This window comes from Nothoprocta perdicaria, unplaced genomic scaffold (assembly GCF_003342845.1).
Source record: "Nothoprocta perdicaria isolate Ctin4 unplaced genomic scaffold, notPer1 scaffold_534, whole genome shotgun sequence".
Classification (NCBI taxonomy): Eukaryota; Metazoa; Chordata; class Aves; order Tinamiformes; family Tinamidae; genus Nothoprocta; species Nothoprocta perdicaria.
The window spans coordinates 48639-72461 of record NW_020455793.1 but is presented as its reverse complement, the minus strand read 5'-3'; the positions used below and the strand labels follow the sequence as shown (position 1 = coordinate 72461).

General features: G+C 36.2%; 1 protein-coding gene across 1 annotated transcript; it reads right to left on the bottom strand.

Annotated features, from left to right (window-relative positions):
• Window positions 1-425: 425 nt before the first annotated feature.
• On the bottom strand, window positions 426-23662 carry CUNH12orf4 (chromosome unknown C12orf4 homolog). Its single transcript, XM_026048333.1, has 15 exons — window positions 23638-23662; window positions 22811-22942; window positions 22002-22196; window positions 21601-21746; window positions 20051-20232; window positions 18037-18136; window positions 17824-17945; window positions 14378-14484; window positions 12885-13082; window positions 10313-10420; window positions 9223-9291; window positions 7450-7652; window positions 3689-3746; window positions 2394-2461; window positions 426-661 (listed from the first exon to the last, which is right to left on the bottom strand). Exons 3-15 carry the CDS (start codon window positions 22177-22179, stop codon window positions 569-571), a joined length of 1632 nt encoding a protein of 543 aa, XP_025904118.1. The 5' UTR covers window positions 22180-22196; window positions 22811-22942; window positions 23638-23662; the 3' UTR covers window positions 426-568.
• Window positions 23663-23823: the final 161 nt, after the last annotated feature.

The following is a 23823-nucleotide window of genomic DNA, read 5'->3' as shown; positions in this document are numbered from 1 at the left end:
TATAATCATTGTCACAACCATATTACTTTCGGAGATTTACAAAATGCAGGAGGTTAATGTATTTTTTCCATTTTGTAACATTAAGGGTAAGATGTAGTTTTTTATACATTTTATTTGCTAGCCACTGTGACTTTCGAAAGACAACTGCAACAAATTACGTCTCACTTAGTCTAACTTATTCTAATGAGACACTAAACAGCCTTTAAAAAACAAACAAACAAAAAAAAAACCAACCACTCAAAAGTACATTCCCACTAACGGAAGATCCTATTCCTACTACAAGTACTTAACTATGGCAATACTTATGTTTCTGTAACTAGGAATTAGTTACATTCAAAATCTTTCAGAAAAAAAAAGGAATTCCACATTAACACTGTACTAAATCAGACTGCAAGAGGCAAAAAGCAAATGCCAACATCCAAACAGAGAGAGTACACATCTTTTATTATATTATTCTTAACACTGCAACACATGGTCATCGATCACAGCCATCAATCTGCAGAAAATCTACAGAATCTCAGCAATCTCATCCTTTTTCAATATGGTTCACCTTGCTGTTGCACAAAATTCAGTGTTTAGAGGTGAGAGTCAATGTTGAGGATACTCGGAAGATCTGTGGAAGCATATTACTCAGCTGGTAAAACATTTCCTCAGAAATCGTCTGGAAAACAAAAGTAAAACCAGATCAGTATCACCTCTGACTGCAGTTGGAGGGAACTTTCTAAGCTTTGCTTAGAAATATTTATTAGTATTTCTGTTTTTCAAATGCCAGCAATGCTGTTTAAGAATATATAATACTATTTAATACATTCAAAAGCGAAAGGCTGACTAGAAGTCCTGCTGGCATATTTTTATGTATATATGTGTAACTATCTCCAGTAGATTTCCTGTTCTATTAATTGATTATTTCTGCCTAGCAATAGTATAATAGCACTGTTTGCTGTTACCTACATGACTTCTGTATTCTGAATTTTCAAATTAGATTCAAGTTCAATACTTAGTTTACTCTTAGCTTCTCCTTTGCTTAGTGGGTTCTACTTTGTCAAAAAATATACCTTTTTTATTTCCTAAAACAACTCTGATTTTTATATGACTTCTAGGACTGCTTTCAGAACAAATAAACAAAACTAAGCACTAGTCACCACTAGAAAATTTTCTGTTTCCAAAGATCAGCTATAATCATGAATTCAATCATTTCAGTACTTTAATTATCAGAATCACAGAATGTTTGAGGTTAGAAAGGACATTTAGAGAGTATCTAGTCTGACCACCCTGCTCCAACAGGGACTCCTAGAGCATGGGGCATAGGGCGGCAGCCAGGTGGGTTTTGAAGACCTCTAGAGAAGGAGAGTCCACAACCTCCCTATGCAGCCAGTTCCAGGGCTCTGTCAGCCTCACAGTAAAGAAGTTCTTCCTCATATGGAGACGGAATTTCCTGTGTTTCAACTTACACCCATTGCCCCTTGCCCTGTCACTGGTCACCACTGAGAAGAGCTTGGCCCCCTCCTCCCTACATTCACCCTTCAGGTACATATTTGTATTAATCAGATCCCCTCTCAACTTTCTCGTCTCCAGACTAAACAGGCCCAGCTCGCTTAGTCTTTTCTCATATGAGAGATGTTCCAGTCCCTTAATCATCTTGGTTGCTCTCCTCTGGACTCTCTTTAGAAGCTCCACATCCCTCTTATACTGGGGAGCCCAGAATTGCACACAGTACTCCAGGTGCAGCCTCCCCAGAGCTGAGCAGAGGGGCAGGATCCCCTCCCTTGACCTGCTGGCAACACTCCTCCTGATGCAGCCAGCATCCCATTGGCCTTCTTGGCCACTTGGGTACACTGCTGCCTCATAGTTAGCTTGTTGTCAACCAGGACTCCCAAATCTCCCTCCGTAGAGTTGCTTTCCAGCAGGTCAATCCCTAATCTGGTTTCTGGGGTTATTCCTTATATATGGGGTTATTCCTTATAACTTGAAACTACTAAAGTCATTAATGATTTTGTGGAAGCATGAGTGTTATAGCTGGATCTCAGTATGTTGTAGCTTTCCATAATGCCAAATAATGTACCACTTAAAGCCTAAAATCAAGTAATGCAAGGTTAGTCATATCTCTTCCGAAAAAATACCAAAAAGTATCTCTTTCAAAGGTTAGGTATTCTTTGTTAGGTGGATTTGCAATTTGAATTTTTGGCACCCTCAGAAGTTTCCACAGAATATTCAAAATATCTAAAATTCTTTTGTTCTTGTTTTATAGGTATGGAACCAAGACCTCAGTTATAATTTAAGTTCATATGGAAAATGCAGGGTATAAAAAATAAATCAAACCTAGATGTATGCTGAAATTTGAGTTCTTGTTTTGCTAAGTTCCCTACATTAGATATGATCTTGGTATAATTTACCTGTGGCACCAGGAATTGTACAGTCCGAGAAATTCCTCCATCCCATGAGGCCATTTCCATCATGAAACCTAAAATCCAAGTATTTTTATTATGCATTACATATTTAATTTCAAGTACACTGTTTTCAAGCAGTGATAGAGTTTTCATATACGATGGAATTTTAACCACCTTTTCTAGCAATGCAATTAATCACAGAAATCACAGCTGCCAAATTGACTGAAATCTGATCTTACTGGAGAATCTAATGCGATGGAGAAAAATCAGTATATTGTTGAGGAAGCAGAATATGCAGTCCTACTGCACAACAATTTGCTGTCTATCGCAAGTCAAATGTTTCTCTGGAAGCAACTCTTACGAGTTCTTTTAATAGCTTACTTTCATTGAGTAATATCTTTCTCTTTTAGCTCTGATCTGATCAAATCCACATGAGGTAGAGGAAGTCTGAAAACGCTTTTGCTACACACATACTGAAAATCTATTCATTCCTCATTTGGCATTTCTCTGTAGGCATTCCCTAACTATAGTCAATGAACTACAAGATAGCTAATTATAGTCAACCACAATGTTTACAGGCATACAATAATGATGAATAAAAATATTTGTAGAAATGCTTAACAAAACAAATACATGGATATTACTTTACTATGAATCAGAGAAGGAAGAAATTACTGAATAGCTGGTAGAAAGAACAAAACACTATTAACATTTGAGATGCTATAAACATTGTTTAGAATATTTAGAATATGTAGAACATAAAAATGCAATAAATAATAAAACAATTTCTAGAGTTCAAAAGATAAAACTGAATCATGAGTATTCCTGAGCAAAGAGATGAATTAGCATGTTCACCAGTCTTGGAAAACAAATATGGGGATCACTCATTGTTTGAGAAAATACAAATATAAAAGATTGAGGACACTGTAGAGATCTACCAGACCCTGCCCTTCTTGGGAGATTGCTTAAAACAATGGTGAGGATGTTTTTTCCTCCGTCCAATAACTGTATTTTATGAGTTGTAAAGATACTTTCGAAATACTTTTAGACCTCATTATGATTGTCTGAGATTATTTCCCAATGCTTAAATCAGGCCCATAATAGTTAAAATACTAATATATTAATATTAATAATTAATACTAACAAAGATATATTAAATTGTGCAATATATATATATATTTACACTAAAATTTAACAAACAGTAATCTCACGTAAAATACTTTCTGGGGTAAAGTGTGCAGTTTGAGATGTCTTCAAGTGCAACACGGAAAGACACATTAAGCATTGACAAACTAACATACCTTTGACACACTTGAAGACAAGCTCTGCCCTCTTCAAGCACCATGGAATAGTCATTTCCTATAAATAAATAAATATATAAAGACCCCAGACATACATCTCTAATCTATCCCAAATGGAGTAGCAGGATAATTAGAAAAAATGCTGCTGTAAGACAATGTGTTCCTATCAAGTTATTCAAGCAGCATGACAGGTAAGGAAGAGGGATTCTATTTTCCAGTCCCAGAACAATCTGTGTATTTTTTAAGCCGAGATTTTGGAACAGAAATATTACTGATAGACAGTCCTATTAAGATATTTGGAAATGAGTCTATTCAACTCCTCTGTGGAGGATCAAAATCAACAATTTCCAATTTTAATACAGAAATATGCACGAGAAAACAAAATTGTTGTTTTACATATGTTTTCAAATTTACACTTTAAATCACATTCCATTCCATAAAGCTAGCATTTGTTGTGGAATATATTAAACAGTGTGCATGCAGTCATTTCAAAGAATTTCAGGATAAAAAAAAAATATATATATACATATATGTATCTGAAAAACTTAACTAAGAATGCTGATTGATAAAACAAGTACTCTCATTGGGGCTACCATCAAGAATTATCTCCAAAATATCTTTTCTAAACTAAAAATATCTTTTCTTAAAAACCTTCTTTTATGATACAAATCACAGCATGAATCAATTCTGCTTTTAGGTTATACAATACATGAATCAGACAGAACAATGTTGGACACTTTAATTCTTAGGTTTTCAGGAAAATACTAATCTTTGTTATAACTTGTCTGCCTACATGTGCTTTCCATCACACTCGAGATAGGAGTTACTTTGAAATCTGGTTTAGCTTAAAAAAACCATTGTCTAAAAAGAAAGGTCTCCTTACGCTGAAGTCAACTTAGGAGGATACTGAGTGATCAATAAGGGGAAGCAAGCCTTAAAAGGACTGATAGAAACAGCAGGATCTGACACTATGCCTTGGATCACTTCAGAGGAACATAGATGTTAAGTATTGTGGAATTGGGAATAACAGTTTCAAGGCAAAATGCCACCGAGTGCAAAAACTGAAAATGACACACTAATGATTCCTATCTAATTCTTCTTTAAAACCTAAGTTCTCATGATTTTGACATGTCAAGAGTTTTTCTCCTACGCTAAAGAACAGTTGTGAAAAAGCTCAAGGATCAGATAAGCATGAATTCTAAATACAATACTGGGGATAGGGAAAAAAAAAAAGTACTTTCTATGACGAATTTTTAGTTAATGGCATCTTATCACATACAGTAGATGCTTGAGATCTTTGGGTCTTGTTCATTAGTAGAGATCTCACTTAACTCTCTTTCAGGATGCAAAGATTTGCTCTCAATATTTCTTCTGCTTATCAAAATGAAATCCAGGTTTTCTAGTTAGTAAGATATGGTGCGTATCTTTTTTATTTATCTAAAATTTTGGCAGACTCACTCCACTGGGTGGTCACTTTTATAAAGTTAAATGCATCCTTAAATGTGCCCTGTCAGCTCTGGTACTTTTAGTGATATCGTACTATTTTCACCCTTTTATTTCCCAGCTCAGTTTACAAGAGATTCAGAACAACAATCAGATAAGTAAATTCTTAAAAATCTTTAAAAAGTTGTTACTCATTTGGACTGAATTTGAACGTGCACAGTTGCTGGTTTGTTAAATCTCAGACTCAGTTTCCATCCTTTTTTAAAATTAATGATCAGCTCGAATATAGTAATCTGGGTTTAACTGTTCTCTACTAATAAAAACTAAGGGAAACAAGCCCCATTTTCTTCTCATAAAAAAACAATACACTAACTTTATATGAAATCTCAATACTACTGAAACATAATGGCTTAGCTGAATTTCATGAACTCGCTACTACTATGAGCTTATAAACAACACTTTCCGTCTAAAAAAGATAATTTGGGGAATAAATAACCCACCCTTTTGGAAAAATAAGAAAGCTCATGATGAATGCCTGTCGCAATGAAGTATGCAAACATCTCCACAGCTGTGCTCATGGTTAACCACTTTACAAAAATGTTTTTACGTAGGTGGTAAGTGCAGACTGAAAATTTGGTCAGCTGAATGCACCTAGCTCAGATTAACTTTCAGAAATTTAACATTATTCACTTCTCATTCAACAATAAATTTTTGTATTTCAAGTGAGATCAGCCAGCGGCAAAGCACCCTAATAAGCAATGCTGCTAATGCAATTATCAGAAAGGTCATTTTCTGCTTGTTCTGCAAATATCTAAGCAAAATAATTTACATAAAGAAAACTGTTTTACTGGAATCTTTTAATAATCTACCACCAGATAATTATACAACTGCTTAGTTTCACATGTCTGAGCAATAAGTGCATCCTTTAATAGCATAATGAAGACTTTTTCTTGGGCTTTATTTGTATTTTAAAATACTTAAGGGCTGTAACTTTCTGAAGCACTGTAATTGGATTCCAAGAATAAATCAGGCTGCAGTTGTGCAAGTTGATTACTGCATTTTTGGACAAGAAAGGTCTTGGTACCAGAGATGAAAAATTACTATTATTATCTGTTGGTAAGAGTCTCAATTTAAGTACAGACTTTGAAATCCTCATTATTATCTATTTTCACCTTTTGCATTTCTTTCTGCATTTTTACATTTCTTGCCTAATAAAGGACCCTAATCTTGCAAAATGCAACTTCTTTTGCAACTTTGTTCAGATCCAATTCTATTAAAAAAAAAGATAAAAATAAACAGTCATTCCACCTGTTAAAAGTGGTCCACTGGTGAGTTTTTCTTTCTTTCCAGACAATGTAATGATGAAATTCACAATTGAAAAAAAAAAAAAAAGGCGTATTTGAAAAAACAGACTATAACTGAACATATGTAAGGTTATCATTAAGGGTAACACTATCTTATTCTTCTCATTTCATTTTGTTAAGTTTTTAGACTTGTCAGCTAAGTAACTGAGGCATATGACTGGTTGTCCACCCCATCCCAGCTCATTTTCTTCCAGTTTGTTCTGAGCCAAATCTGACAAATAAGGAGATTTTCAACAGTATAAAATTTCTACAGACTGAAAAGCTAGACATGAGTCCTGCCCATTAGTGTCCTACTGAAGAGAACAGAACACAAAGGATCAGCACAATAAGTAAGTACACCTGTACTTCCATAGTGCCCCTGCATATGCTGCTTCTTGCCCAGCCAATATTTGAGGGGCATAAAGACAGAGACAGAATTTAAAATGAATGAAGGTGGAATTTTGTCGCAGGAGTGGAAGTGGTGTTTGTGGATACAGGCCTCAATCTCTAAGAAAGCAGGGCTTTTTAGTCCTGTTGCTCAGAAAACTTAGTTCTAACCTATTTTTTTTTCTAGCTAGCAAGAGTGAAAATTGTGGATCTGACATCACTATTGTATCAGCAACTCTAAAGCCACAGTTTCTAACCAAGGGTTGCCTGCCAATAGGCTCATCTTTTAACTTTCTGCCCTACGTTCTCATCACTTTCTGTAAATCTGTAGCAAGCTGGATCAGGACAGTAAAGTGCCCAGAATAAATATTGGGAATAAAAAATGGAAATAATAATAATAAAAAAAGAGGTTCAGTTGCCTAAAATGTTTTTAGTTTCACCATACACATTCCTGTGACAATACAATGATGCAGCAGAAGCATATGACTCCTCCATATGGCTTATACCAGCAAGAAGCATACCCTTTATAAACTTTTTTTTTTCAATTTAGAAAATGAAAAGAAACTGAGTATTCATTTATTTACTTACTTCTGACATATCATGTACCAGTAGGAGAGGAATACTAATTGTAGTAATGTCATGTGTGCAACAAACTTTGAGAATATTCCTCAGTCCCATGATTGCAGGATCCCGAGCAGTTACGTTACCAGATCTTACATTATCATCCACACAGAGATGAAAAGCAACATGAATTTCAGAAAGATTTGAATGCCGTGTGATGTAAAATTCTCCTACAGAATAATATAAACCAAGACAAGATATCATGGTAGTGAACAATATCAAAATACAATTGTTATGCAAATAATACAGACAGTAAATATTAAAACTCCTAGTCACTGTAAGTACAGTACAGTTTTCTGGTACATACTGTTCCCTTATCTTATATAGAACAGGTTATACAGAAGGCAGACACAGCTACACAATGAAGATTAGAGCAGATACATACAGAGATAAAATTCAGAAAACTACTAATCTGAAAATCTTGGAACATTTCTGTTTTACGTTTGTCTTCCATGCAGTTCCCTGCCATGATGCCTAGGATCACTTGTGAGGTACCAACACATAATAGTGCCAATACAGGCGGATACAATCTATATGTGGTAGGAAACAGAGAAAAACAAAAACAGAGGAGGTGTAATACTCAAAATATATAATGAAAGCAACAAACTGCAGACAGATGTGGGAGGCGGAAATACCAAAAATGGATGGGCCAGAGCAAAGGATGCAAAAACTGTGGGGAAAAGATAGAAGGTTATATAACAACTGAGATACACTGTAGAAAAATAGGTACTAATGATCATGAGAATGACAAGTAATTCATGGAAACAGGGAGAATTACTGAAATGCTCGCAAGATGCTCATATGAAATCTTTGACAGAAGTCTTACACCTTCATGTTTTGCTACAAAAAGGAAAGAAATAGCAAGATGCAGTGAAATATGGGTCTCTCCAGCTTACTTTTCTATTGGAGACAGCATCTCTACGCTAGAGCCAACAGAGAAGCAGGTATGCTATATCTCTACTCTATTTAGTCAACAGATCAGTGCCCTACTTCAAATCTACTTTTGCTGGCAACACTATCTTTGCACAGGAATAGCTGAAGCAAAAATATCAACTCCTTTCTCCTGTCTGCTAAAGGGGCAATAAATCCCAGCAATGACCATCTAAAAGTAGTATATGCAATTTAAAATGTAAAATTTTAAATTTAAAAATGTAATTTGCTTATGTTAAGATCTAAAGTAACTATGGAAGTGCTTTTAAGAAACCCCCATATTCAACCACAAATTGCATGTCCTTCTCTCCTCTCCCTCACTACTGAGCATTCCTCTTCAAATCCCAAAGAAGCTTTTCTTACTAAAATGACAATATATACCAGAGATATTTCTTCTTGTAGAAGAACAGATTTGTACACTCTAAGTTAAATATATTTTAAATGCTTTACAGAACCAGAATAGTGCCATACAAATGGTTAGGTTGAAAAAAAAAAACCACATTTAATTTCCATCTTACTTCCAAGGTACTGGAAGATCATTTCCCCAAAAAGAAATTTTAGGCACAGAGACATTAACTGATTTGCTCCAGGTCACATGACTGAGATGCTAGTAAAGCTGGGAACAGAAAATAGATGTCCTGACACTGAGCTCCCTGCCTTACTCACAAGAGCATCCTTCTTCTCTGATTGAGGTCAACTCAGATTTAGTTTATAATTTATGTTCTGAATTTAGAACTAAAAATATGCATTTATAAAACACAATTTGCTATAAGAGAAGGAGGGAAAAAAGCAGTTTTTGCAGGAATTCACCTGGCAAAATGTTTGACTGGTTTCGTTCAATATTCTTGGATTTATCTTCATTCCCATTATTTTTGTTTCCTGTATATAAACACGTAGTACAAATATTAAACACATATGTATTAATTATGCTATGGCATACAACTTTGTACTACAATGATATGTGGATTTAATTTTTAGCATAAAGCTGAGGAAAATAAGGAAGGAACAGGAAGTATTTTTGCTTTCTCTGATTGACAGTGAATTGAGTCTTATTTCAAATCATTAGCTTTCTAATAAAATCATACTATGATGCTTCTTCATGCAGACAAACTAAAATGCCATCTACTCAAACATAAAAGTAAACTTTTCTAATTACCTCCACAACTACCTAAGACTTTAAATAAATTTATGTAAAACTAGCATTACAAAAACAACTTCCAGATTTTTTTGAGACTACATGCAAGTTCCTAGGAAAACTTGCTTCTCTATGTACTGCTATGAATCTATTCAAATTACTGACGTATTTAAACCACAGAAGTAGGTCTCTGCAAGAAAAAGTTTCATGATGTACAAGTACTGCCATAACAGCATGTGGTCAGAAAATTTCTTGGGTATTGGCAAATATAAAAAGGAAGTAAACCATTCATAAGGATTTGACCACTACTAAAAAACATTCGTATTTTAGTACTCATATATAAGAAAGAAAAGTCCTAATTCTTCTTCTGCAAATGTTAAAGCTTTACATTGAAATAGAAAAAAAATCAAGTTAAATTGTATCTGTATGTTGCTACAGAGTTTAAACTGCAGAATAGGATAAGCAAAACAGCCCTAAATGTTTTCCATGCTGTAATAGTGGGATCAGAAGCTAGTTCCTTTTTATTTTATTTTTAATAATTAGGTCTGTAATGTCAGCAAACACATCATGTGAAAATACAAACAGAAAATTTCATGCAAATTTATGTCATTATTTTTCAGTTTCCTTATCTATAAAATGGAATACTCTGACTTACAGATGAAACGAAATCACCTTACCTATAACCATAAATGTTCAGCTGACCACTATTCTATTTCAAGAAAAGTAATTTTGGTTGTCACTGACCATGATGCCTTTTTGACTTACTGCTACGCTGTGCTCTGGCCTTAAGTACAACCTTCTGGATAATTTCAAGTTGTTCTTGAATTCCAGGAAAATGGAAATCCGTGCATTCTTGGCAAACAGTTGCAAAATCTGTGGAGGGGGGAAAGAAAAAAGAAATCACATCATAAGGTGTGCTTGATAATATGACATAATTCTGTCCTGCTTTTCAAGTAAGGCCAGTTGTAAGGGCAAAGAAAACAAAGCAGTCAACACTCTTTGTATTCCACTTAAAAAAAATGATTTATAGCAGAACAAGAACACTTTTTGAAGTAACTGGACTAGTGGAAATAAATTTTCAAATAGTACTGTTACTCTTCAGAAATAATCATGTATACAGACCAAACAAACGAGTAACAGCAATAACATTTAAGTGCATTAACTTATTATATTCGGCTTTAAGAAGATGTTCGCTAATAACAGTCTTTCCATCTGAGACACTTTATTAAAACATATATAATAGATGTTTTCAAAAGCAACTATTGCACTCATTTCACAGAACAAGTAGGAGAGCTATTCATTAAATGAATAAAAAGCAAATCTGGAAAGCTAGAAACACAAACATTTCTTTTCAGTTCTCAAAATACAGACCTGAAAGCTAAAGAAAAATACTATCATCTGGAAAGAGCTTAAAGTTCCTTCTCCTTATAAGGAAGTCCAAGGTTAGGTTTTGAAAAAATATACTGATAATTAGGATCTTATCATACTGTCTCTGCGATTAGTGTTTTGGTGCCCAACTTTGTTTCCATGCAAGTCAATGGAAGCCAAAACAAATCATTAGGAAGAAGCTGGATTACATAATTGCTACTTACTTCTCATTTGAGGGTATCTACTCTAATCTTCCATAAAGTATTCAAAGTATTCCAATTGCCTATCTGAAGAACATCACACAGTCCTGTGAACAGGTTGTTACTGGAACAGGTGAATTATAGCAAAAGTCAAAATGTTTTATCTTTCTACATAAAAATAATATAGATAAATGCTAGATAAAAAGTCTATATTGTAACAGTTCGAATGCAAAAATAAATATAACTTTATATTTATTTTCTATAATAAATAATTTTTATATTTAATATAAAATATGTTATTGAATATAAAAATTTGTATGCAAAAATAAAATTCTGGCACATAGTATATAATTAACCCTACTGTAGCTTATCATTTGTTTAGAGCATACCTACTCTAAATATATATAAGGAATATGAATATATAAGGAATATATAAGGAATATGAAGGGCTTCTGAAAGAGGTTGTTGTGCCAGGTAATGTGTATAAAAATTAAGAGGAACTACTCATCTAGCTTGGAAAAACAGTCTGAATGGAAGTAGAATATGACTTCTATTAGTAGAACTGAAGTATGGAAGTAAAATTAAACTTAAATTTTCTGCTCAATACTGTTTCCTAGAGATGTCTACTGGCACCAAGTACTATCAAGATCCAATTTCAAAAGTATAAACTTGAAAGACACACAGATTGCCCAGAAACATATCAACATGCTGGCTCTCCTTTTCTCTCATATGCGGGCTCTCTTTTTCTCTCATAGAGTTTACTACTGCCCTCTGTCAAATGCTCATATTCTCACCACAGAGCAGACAGAAGCAGCAGGAAGAGGAAGAATTCCCCAGACCTCAGTTGCTGCCTGCAGTCATTCAAGGTCTTAATGCAACCACATTCATTTTGATGATTTAAAGTAACACATTCAACTAGGTCAAAGGAGCCAAGACATGACACTGATTCAGTTCTCGGACATTTTTACAAAGAATGGGGTAGACAGTGTAGAAGATGTAGAGGTTAAGTTCGCCAAAATTCCCTTAGAACTCAAAGCTTGAGTGTTAAATTTTGGAGATCATGATACATTTACCGTTTAACAACATTATTTATTAACAGTATTACTAATATGTCTTATATTTATGAACCTAGACTTAGGAGAAAATTTTAGAATAAAAGCAACCTGGAAATTGTAAACAGCACACATGCACATATAATTTTTACCAATAGTCTTCCCTTTACAATCCTGTTTTCACACTGTATTGGACTAATTCATGCTAACCTCCCCACCTCCTCTCCAGTTCTTCCAAGAGTTCTTCCAAGGCAAATAAAATGCCTGTTGTTCAGTTTTATGGAAGGCACAACGCTGGAGATTTTAAAAACACCTATTTTAACATATGTACAATCAATTTGAAGTCTTAGCTTTGAGAATTTAACTCTGATCTTTGCAAATAGATTTCAGTACGCTGGACATACATTAGAGTTTCAAGGCCCATGGAAAGTAAATTAATTTAAGAGAGGCAAATCAACATCACATAGTCCACTCAAAACACATTAGCACTTCTGAACTGCAAAAGTCAGCATAGAGACCAGGAATATCAGTTCAGTTCAGCGTATCAGTTCAGATTATTTAGCACAAATCTATCCCTGTTCTATCCTTTCATGCAAAACATGAGGTTCTTCAGTAAATTTTAATTTTACAGGGAATACTTTTTGGGAGAGAAGACAGCAAATGTTACGGAGTGACATTTGTGTTCACTGACATGATATACCCCATCACATGACTCACCTCTTTTGATGCCACTGTATGAACTTATACGGTTATCAACTAATAAAACTAGGCCACAGAGAGAAGTTGAATAGAGAGACATTGCAGTTTGAAGTCTGTGAAGTTTTACTCCACTTCGATGATTACGCTTATGTTTACAGAAGTCTAACATATCAGCTCTCAGTAATCTTAAATTATGCATGGTCTTCAACTGAGCTCCTGTATGAAAAGCAAATTCTAAAATCAGTGAAATATAAAATGATTTTAATACATACAATAAGGCAAGAAACTTGGAATTGTTATTAAAGTAATTTTGTCAGAGATCACAATGTTTCTCTAAGTCCTGTGAAAAAGACCAATACGGGAAATAAAAGTTCTTAACCAGTTTTTAATTGTTAATTTTTTAATATGAGCAATTAAGAAGATTTAGTAAGAATACAATATTTTCACAAAGTACGTCATAAAATCATAGAATGCTTAAGGTTGGAAGGGACCTCAGAGGTCATCTAGTCCAAACGCCTGCTCACGCAGGGTCACCTAGAGCACATAGCACAAGGCTGCGTCCAAGCGAGTTTTAAAGATCTCCAAAGAAGGAGACTCCACAACCTCTCTAGGCAGCTTGTTCTGTCACCCTCACTGTCAAGAAATTTTTTCTTAAGTTCCTATGGAACTTTTGGTGCCTCAGCTTGTGGCCGTTTCCTCTAGTCCTATTGCTAGTCACCACGGAAAAGAGGCCGGCTCCCTCCTCCTCACCGCCTCCCTTGAGGGATTTATACACACTGATCAGGTCCCTCCTCAGCCTTCTCTTCTCCAGGCTGAACAGGCCCAGCTCCCTCAGCCTTTCCTCATAGGACAGATGTTTCAGGCCCCTGATCATCCTAGTAGCCCTGCACTGGCCTCTCTCCAGCAGCTCCACATCCCTCTCCAGCAGGTCAACCCCTAATCTGTACTGGTATCCAGGGTTATTCCTCCCCAGAGTCAGATCTGTACATGAAATGACCCACTTTCTCCCCATAAGGCAATGAAAGAAAGACTTGTGCAAGCAACACCAGACAACTTAAGAAGTCTCTACTGCATAAACGTAGAGTAAGTACTACAAACATTTGTTCTCTGGTAATCTACCTTGGGAATTCAGTTTAACTCCCACTTTTTCTTATTAACCTTATCAAAAGGTAAAATATATATTTTAATCACTGCATGTTTTGATGGTAGCATTCTTTTCTACACTGATCACTTTGTTAGAATGGATAAAAATGTGTCTGTAGAATATTCTCCATGAAGTATTTTTCAGCTGGCTAAACACTGTTTAATACTGCATACATAGTACTGCACCTCTCATATGGGAAGAACAAATAAAGCAATCACAAGTGCATATGATATATATGCAAAGACCCTTAATATTATAAATAACATATAGCTTAAATCCATTGTTTATGACTTAATATTTGGCATTAGCTTAAATTTGATTAGCATTTGTTATTACATCTGGTTTTAGGATAGATTTATTTACTTACCTAAGTGAATAGTAAAACTTTCTTCCAACAGTCTTTGCTCTTCATAAATTCTTCCATTTACTTCCATGGATTCTCTCAACTGACTGGGCTGAACCTTAATTTCATCACTAAAATTAAAAAAAAAAAAAAAACCAGCATGCACATTTCAGTAGGTTTCCCATTAGATCATCAACAATTTATAAAAGTGATGCAAAGTCTGCTTCATTAGTCTATGGAAACCAAATGGCTAAGCCTATCTGAATGAACTCCGTTAATCTGCTCTCTTGCACTTCTGATATGCAACACTTCATCTGAACATGAGCAGGAATAGTAGACTCCACTTACATTATGAGTCTTCTCTGTAAAGTATTGTGAGATTGAGCAATAAACATCATAATACCCTATTATAAAATAATACGAAGAAAATACGAATAAAAAACCAAAATAACAACAAAACCCTCCTCTTGGCCTATTTAAAACACCCCAAATCTTAGTTACAAAGTTGCTAGATATAAGTTTTCCCACCTGCAATGGAAAGCAAGAAACAGCAAATTAAGCTCTCTACAGTGTTAAAAAACTAACAGGAAAGATTTTAGATATCTGTTTTACTTTGTTTTGTCTGCTAATAAACGACACTGTGACACTTCTGTTATATGAAAGAACATAAAATTCCCTCCATTTTTTCTTTGTTTTGAAATTGTCTGTCATCTTGAAAAAGATTGTGTCATAAACTTTTTAAAGCAATTTCACTAACAGCAAATTCTTTATGATCAGACACAACTGATATGCACTCTTTAAAAACAAACAAGAAAAGACAAATCAACCACCAAAAAGCTCCAGTTGATCAAACAAACAATAAAAAACAAAACAAAAAACTTCAAGCATCTAGTTATCCTATCATTGCCTTTATGCATATTGTTTTCAGATGAGGGGGCCTACAGTTATCAGGACTCAGCACAGATCATTTAAAATGAATACAGATGGCCATTGACCAAAACTGACATTCAAAATTGTGTTAAGTCAAAACATCCAATTACTTTTTCAAAAATACGTGCCTCTGGACCACTAGCTGTCTGCTTCTTCCACATTTCAGTTCTATTAAATCCACATTATTTTCATTTTACACACTATAGGGAGAAAGCTAAAAAAGAACAGCATTCTTTTTAGCTTCTTTTTCCTTTTTTTCTTTTCGCTTTTTTTAGATTTTAGCAAGTTTATCTTCTTTTCTCTCTTCCCTCATATTCCATATATTCAGCTTCCTTCTCTCCAAAGGAAAATGTGAAAGCATGAATTCACAGAATCATTATAGTCAGAAAAAAACTCATCAAGTCCAACCATAAACTCATCACCATCAGGCCTGTTCAAACCACGTCCTTAAGAGTCTCATCTACACATTTCTTGAACACTACCAAGGATGGCGACTTCACCACTTCCCTTGGCAGCCTGTTCCAATGCTTCACCACTCTTGTAAAATTTTTTCCTAATATTTAACCTAAACTTCCCCTGGTGCAACTTGAGGACATTTTCTCCAGTCCTATTGGTAGATATTTTTGAGAAGAGACCAATCCCCACCTCATCACAACCTCCTTTCAGGTAGTTGTAGAGAGAGATAAAGTCACCCCTGAGTCTCCTCTTCTCTAGACTAAATAATCACAGCTCCCTTAACTGCTCCTCATTAGGTCTGTGCTCCAGCCCCTTCACCAGCTTTGCTGCCCTTCTTCAAACACGCTTCAATGTCTTTCACGCAGTGAGGGGCCCAAAACTGAACACGGTATTTGGGGTGCAGCCTCACCAGCACCCAGTACAGGAGGATGCTCACTTCCCTAGTCCTGCTGGCTGCGCTATTCTTGATGCAAGCCAGGATGCCATTGGCCTCCTTCTTGGCCCCGGGTGCACTGCAGGCTCAAGTTCCGTGGGCTGTCGGCCAGCAGCCCCACATCCTTTTCTGCCACGCAGCTCTCCTGTCACGCTGCCCCAAGCCTGTAGCGCTGCGTGGGGTTGTTGTGTCCAAAGTGCAGGAGCTGACACCTGACCTTGTCGAACCGCATGCAGTTGGCCTCAGCCCATCGATCCAAGCTGTCCAAGTCTCTCTGTAAAGCCTTCCTACCCCCAAGCAGATCAACTCTTCCTCCCAGCTTGGTGTCATTTGCAAATTTGCTGAGGATGCACTCAATCCGCTCGTCCAGATCGTTGATAAAGGTATTAAAGAGGACTGGCCCCAACACTTATCCCTGGGGAACATGGCTCATGACAGGCCACTGGCTGGATTTAGTGGAGATTCATCATCACTCTCTGGGCCTGGCCATCCAGCCAGCTTCTCACCCAGCAAAGAGTACACCTGTGTAAGCTAAGAGCTGTCAACTTCTCCAGAAGAATGCAGTGGGAGACTGTGTCAAAGGCCTTACTGAAGTCTAAGCAGAACATGTCCACAGCCTTTCCATCATCCACGAGGCAGGTCACGTGGTCATAGAAGGAGATCGAGTTGGTCAAACAGACCTGCCTTTCATGAACCCATGTTGGCTTGCTCTGTTTGTCATGCACATGCTGTATGATCACTAAGATGATCTGCTCCGTAACTTTTCTTGAAACTGAGGTCAGGCTGACAGGCCTCTATTTCTTTGCATCCTCCATCCGATTCTTCTTGTAGATGGGTGTCACAGTAACAAGTCTGCAGTCGTCAGGACCTCCCCCGTTGACCAAGACTGCTGACATGATAGACAGTGGCTTGGCGAGCACTTCCATCAGCTCCCACAGAACCCTTGGGTGAATGCCATCTTGTTCCATAGACTTGTGAGTATCCAAATCTTTCATATTCTCTGCCTGCATCCTTTCACCATTGACATCCACCTTGTTCAAGGACACCATCTTTCCCATTGATTCCTTCCAATACCCACTTTTAACATTCTATTCAAATACACTTTTCTTCTAATACAAGGCATTATAAAGCATCTGGTTCTGCTTTAGTCTAGTTTTCAAAGAACAGCAAAAGAGGTGATTATTAAATTCTTATTTCCCTGGTATTTCCTCAGTTAAGACACTTTTCTTTAAACTCTCAGCACAAGTCACACAAAAAGATTCAGTGATTATTAATTTTAAGCTTATTAATTCAAAATCTGAGATGATTATTACAGTTTACTAAACTGCATTTACTCTGCAGAGCCTCCTTAACTGATGACAGAAAGCACTGTGAAATATAGGAGAAAATAATAAGACAAAAGCAAAACAAAGAAAAAATAGAAATCCACACAGCTCAGCAAAAAAAGTGTTTTAGTATATCTTTTACAGAGTGAATATGATGTTGTACAAAAAATGCATAATGAAGAAATTTCCAAAAGTATATATTTCATTTATTACTTTTAATTTTCTATAAATTTTATATCGATTGAATAGCTATTCTTAAAGAAGAAGTATATAAAAGCAAGCCCTGTAAATTAGCACATATTGAAGTCCACAGTAGAACTAAATACCTGATTGAGCTATTGTTGGGATTCTTTAGGTCCTGATGTAGTTTCATCACCCACTCCTGATATTCCTGCTTCTGGATTGCAGTAGACTGTTTTAATTCATTGGTCCATTTGTTTTCCAAATCCTAAAAAACAGGCAGTGATAAATTGAGTGCTTCGGAGCTCGTTAAGACATTTATTTGCATGATCTATTTTAGTTTACTGAACTTAGTTTACCTGCTGAGATTCAAAATGCTGAGCTGCTAATGAATTTACATCTTGGTCTGTGAGTGATTTCCCTAGCTCCTGCATCACTGTATCCATTTCTGCTCCTTGTCTGAAAGAGAAATTAATGCAGATTGCAACACAATTCCCTTTCACAAACTGGGAGACGAATGCAAATTGTTGTTGATATAGTCACGCATATGACGACCAGTTGTATCGTTTAATTTCTCTATATTCATCAGAAGCAGAGGTACAAAACTGAACATACAGCTGGAAGATATCTTTGTGGTATTCTGTCCATCTGCTCTTTCAAAATCAGAGTCCACATGCTCATTAGTTTGTTCCAAGAGATATTCAGAAGAATTTAATACAGTCTTCCAGGCACTCTATTCTAGTGCTTACTATTCTTACTATTAGAAGGGTTTTTGCTAACATCTGGTCCAAATTTTCCTTGCTGAAGTTCGATTACACTCTTTCTTGTCCTGTCTATTGTCCTGTCAGGACATGGAAAAGAAATAATCAACAGCTCCTCTTAGCAGAAGCAGCCCTTTACATTGAGTAGACTGGGGAAGGGGTCCAGAAGAGAAACATGGCCTGCAAGTGGAGCAGTGGGGACTGTAAAAGAGTGCAATAAGTGAACAGTATTTTATAAAAGCTATCTAGTCAGACATTTAATGCTACTAATGTTATGGATTTTTCATTATTTTACTCCTTTGAGGAGTTAATGATTTGATCCAGAAAAATATTTTAAAAGCCACTGGACACACGCGTATCAAATTTTCAGTCTGAGTACATCAAGAATATTTTTCATTTACTGAAAGCCAGTTTTATACTAGTCTCTCAACTATCCAGTTTTACATATTTTCAATTTAAAATAGCTATTACATTTCCAAAAAGCACGTTGCAGAGCCCATGAAAATCACAATATCAAATTCTTAGACACTAAAGCCTGTTAAAGAACACAAAGACCAATACCAGGTTTTATCCCCTGTTCCTCAGTAGATACGATAACCTACATAAAACAGCTGTTTTGAAATGGTCTTTTGTTTGGATCTATATAGTCCTTGGATCTATATACTCCTTTTGGATACTTTGGATCTATATACTCCTCTTATAGTCCTTTTTCCTTCAATAAAGATGATAGGGACATGTAAGTGGACAAAATATGCTACTGTTTTTAATAGATAAGCTTCCAACTGAAACTATATTCAATAACAGAACTAAAGGATTTGTCCTTCCAATAATTTGTCCTTCCTCAAACTTCTTAAATTTCTGGCTTCAATCTTTGACATTCACCACATTCTCCAGCAAGTAATCACTTTTAGAATAGCATAGCACTGATTTAGCAAAGAATGACAAAAAAAAAAAAAAAAAAAAAAAAAAAAAAAAAAAAAAAAAAAAAAAAAAAAAAAAAAAAAAAAAAAAAAAAAAACGTTGAGGGTCAGGGCTTTCAATTCAGCTCTGTGTAAAGAGAACGACACCTACATCCAGCATAGCCTCAGCTGCTCCTGATTTGATAGAGATTCATGATTTTGTCAAGTACTCACAGTCAGTTTCACTGGAACAAATACACAACTATGCTCCATTAGAACTCTACTAACTGTCTTACTGCCCTTAGTACTATGCAGTCTTTCTTCCACATGCATAGCTAAGCCAAGATTACCATAAGCAGCAAGCACTTTATGCTATCACACATAACTGGCATTTTTCATCTCCAAACGTAAAATTCATATCATATTCTTATTTTTCATCTCCATATGTAAAATTCATACATTGGAACACTGGAAAGAAACTACAGAAGAAGATATTTGCTGTAACTTCCGATTTTAAGCTCATAGAAGAATACTGCCACCTGGAGCACTAAAACATACCTTCTTAAGATATTCTGCCATCTCACAAGCATTCTAGTGTTTGTAGCTCATATCTATACAGGTCATATCTATACAAATCATCGTATATACAGCCAGTGTTGTGCACCGACATTTAAGACATTCAAAAGACATTAAAATGAATTAAAAAAGAATACCTTTCTCGCAGCTTTTTCAGTTCCACATCTCTTTCACTTATTAATTCTGAGATACTAACAAAATAATTGTGTTCCAGGTTTAATAGTGTCTCAGAAGCTGGAGAATGTATCAGATCATGATAAACATTTGCAAAATCTTCATCCCAACTGATTTCTTCAGGTTTTGCATATTCCAATGTTGTCTAAAAATTATAAGAGATTTTAAAGCATACGGTATGACTAAAGGAATCTCTAATAAAGGTAAGGCAAAATCAACTGGGTATTCACATGAGGAATGACACCTGAACAACTCCTGTGCCTGGACGGTGAGCATCCTTCCACTCCCTTTAAAGCGGGATACCAGGCTAAGGTAACTCCTTACAATTTTGAGAGTCCCCTATACATTCAGTGTATAGAAATGTTAGCATTTTCAGTTCCTTGAAAGGTTGAGAGGCCTCTGTACACACAGGGTGAAGTTATGCTCTAGTATTTTATTTTATTTTTTACTTCGTTTTTTCTTTTCTTTTTTTTCCCCTAGGATAAGCAGTGTATTCCATTCAGTGGCACTAATTACCAGTTGCTAATTACTAATTGGCAAGCCCAATCCTGTAACAATTGTGCCAATTAATGGTGGATTTTGTTATCAAAAAGATCTTGCACTGGTGAACAAAACCAAGTAACCAAAATCCAGTAGTTCTTGCTCCTCTGAATTATCTTATTATCTCCTTAAAGGAGCTAGCATGACATTGTTTAATAAGGTGAAAAAAAGAAAAAAAAATCTTTACCCATTCTCTTTATAACACACATTTATGTTTTGTAATACTTACACTTTTGGTGATATTCTTCTCTATTCCATGAAAAACAAAGCAAATTCCTTTAATCTTTCCCTCCAAGGCAAAAATTTATGTCAAACTTACTCCTCTTGACTAGGACTCCTTCAGTTCATTCATGCTCTTAGAGCACTACATGGAAAACTGTACACATTACCCCAACTAAAGCTTCATCAACACTCCACAGCATAAAATAGCTGTATAAAGGCAGGACGTGAGCTAAAAGATTTGTTCCAAACACTCACTTTCTCCTTCGACAGTTATTTTTTTTGCATTTTGTGGATAGCCAAAGCAAAGCCACTTCAGGCATACGCAAGTCTGCATCAAAGTTAGCATATTGTGTTCAGTTGAAATACCTCTATGATGTATGTTAAAGAAATTCAAGTGAGAGTACCACTTTACAATCTTTTCTTTTATTCTAATAAATCTAAACTTTGTGGTATATTTTTGTTTCACTGTCATTAGCCAGTTACCTCTCTGTTTTGTATCTTTTGAATATATTACTTTTTTAAATTGGTAAGGAGGTACCTTCAGTAAAAACTCAACTGAAAACATGTAAGATGAAGATTCAGTGACCACTTTGGGATAAAAAAAAATATATAAGAACTGATCAGTAAAGTGTCTTTCAAAGTCTGTTTACATCTCCACAGATGTAATTATATCTGTGCATGCACACACACGTATACACACACACTCATATAAATCACAGCCTGAATATTAACTTTTCAGTCTTAATCTTACCTCTTTATAAGCTTTAGCCCAAATATCTACCAGCTGGTTTATATCTATTTCTCCTGATTTGATAACTTCCAGAGACATGTCAGCTTCTTTATCATAATCCTTTATAGTTTCCTCTTCTATGAACTTATTAAGTGACTGCTTCAGATCTATCTTAACAAAAAGAAAACGTTTCATCAACAAAACAATTTCATTAGAAATATCAATCTAGCAAACATACAAAGTTTTTCTGAAAACCTTGTACTGGGGCAACTCTCTTGCTAGTAGTAACAGTCTTTTTCACTAATATTCTGTTGTTAAAAAACTAAGGATGGTTCTTGAAATAACTTTCTGCTTCTTAAAACATGTTATAATTTATTCATATATATATGTATGAGACACTATTTTACAAAATCAATTCTTACCGTTTTCTATAACGCATGGTAGATGGTGCAGAAGCATTAGATGTCCATGCAGGTGACTAACATTCTCCTGCACAGGGAATTTTAGAGGCACTGTAAGTAATAACTGTTGATTTCCAGCATTAAATTTGTATACAAAGTCTCTCTCCCTAGTGCAGGTCTTTTCTTTGTTAGATTTCATCTTCTTGAGATTATTTCCTGGATTAGCAATGAGAACACACGAAATTTTTTTGTTTTGTTTTTGTTCTTTCAAAAAGGCTCTATTACCTTGTTCTAGGAAAAAAAACCCTTAAGAACCAAGTTTTCCATAAATATTCATCTAAATGTTGATATTTAGGTCCATTGGTAGGAATTAACCAGTTTCCAAAACACTGAGTGCCTCCAAGCTGTAACCAAGTGTATCAATACATGTATTTAGGTAGCTAGTCTTACAAACTGCAGTTATAAGCCTCCTGACCTAAATGCAGGACCAGAACAGAAGGAACTAGGATAAATAATCATTCTTAAATGAGACCCTACACCTGCTGCTATGCATGTCACAAAATCTTATATTCTTGTAGAGTGCATTACGACTTTGTTTCCTGCTTTGCAAAGGCACACACTTTTTTAAAAAGAGATCTGGGGGGAGTGGAAGATAGTATTTTTTATTATTATGTATATTTATACATTTTTTTTTGGTATAAGATTTTGTAACTTTGTGACTTGCTTGGGGGTGATTTTTTATTAGCTTTTAAAATATCTGAATAAAAGTAACCAAAAAGAAAAGCAAGATATCTGTCTACAGCCTAAGTTTATGCTATGGAAACCCTTACCTGTAGCAGTAATTCTTCTGTCCTCCTGCTCATTCACATTAATCTTTTTTTGAACATTATGTGCAGAACTGGACAGGTTACTCCAACTGAAATCTCTCTCATACTATAATCTACTGTCCAGAGAGATTAAAACTGGAAAGAAGAAAATATACTTTCTGCAGACAAACTCATTGGAATCTTTTGTTGTTGTTCTTTTAAACACACCTATATTTTTGGAAAAAGACTGATTAACAACAACAAATATTAATGGAAAGTAAAGTTAAAGCAAATCCACTGCATGGCCTGACACAAAGAGGAATTCAATTCAAATAGCTCATGAACATCTTCACGCAAAACAGGTTTAATGGGGAAGAAGAGTACATGACAATAACTTCATTCTCTGACTCCAGTGCAACGAGTACCTCGCCTGTCCTTGAGAATGGGACAAATCCCTTCTATGACAGCATCACTGGCACCCTGAAGTACACCTCAGGCTCTGGGGTGCCAGGCTCGGCAGCCCTGCAAAACAGAACCTGCGTCTGCTCCCGTTATCAAAAAGAGAACGCTGATAAGAAGCACTGGAAGAATCTCCTCGATCTCCCTCGCCCCTTCACAGAAAGCCCCAAAACCCTACAGCCCCACCCTATGTTAGGGGACTTTAGGCCGAGGCGGAGGCCCGAAAACCAAGGTACCGCCAGACCTCCACGCAGCGACGCCGGGGCTCGGGTAAGCCGCCTGCACGCGTGCCGCGAGGGACTGGCAGCGGTATTCGGCGGCCCGCCGTAGGGCAGGAGTCGCTCTCCCCGCGGCGAAGGGTGGGGGCAGAGTTCCCTCTGCTCCCAGCTCACCGGGACACCGTGTAGGAAGGGTGGCCGGGCAGCGGGAGCGGCCGGCGCCGCGTGGCGCTGCCCCCCAGCCGCCAGAGCACGCAGGCGACGCCGACCTTGTCCCACACCTCCTGCCGAAGCTACGCGTCCGCAAACGCAGATTCGGGCACGAGGGAGGGACCGCCTCATCCTTTCCTCACTGCTGCT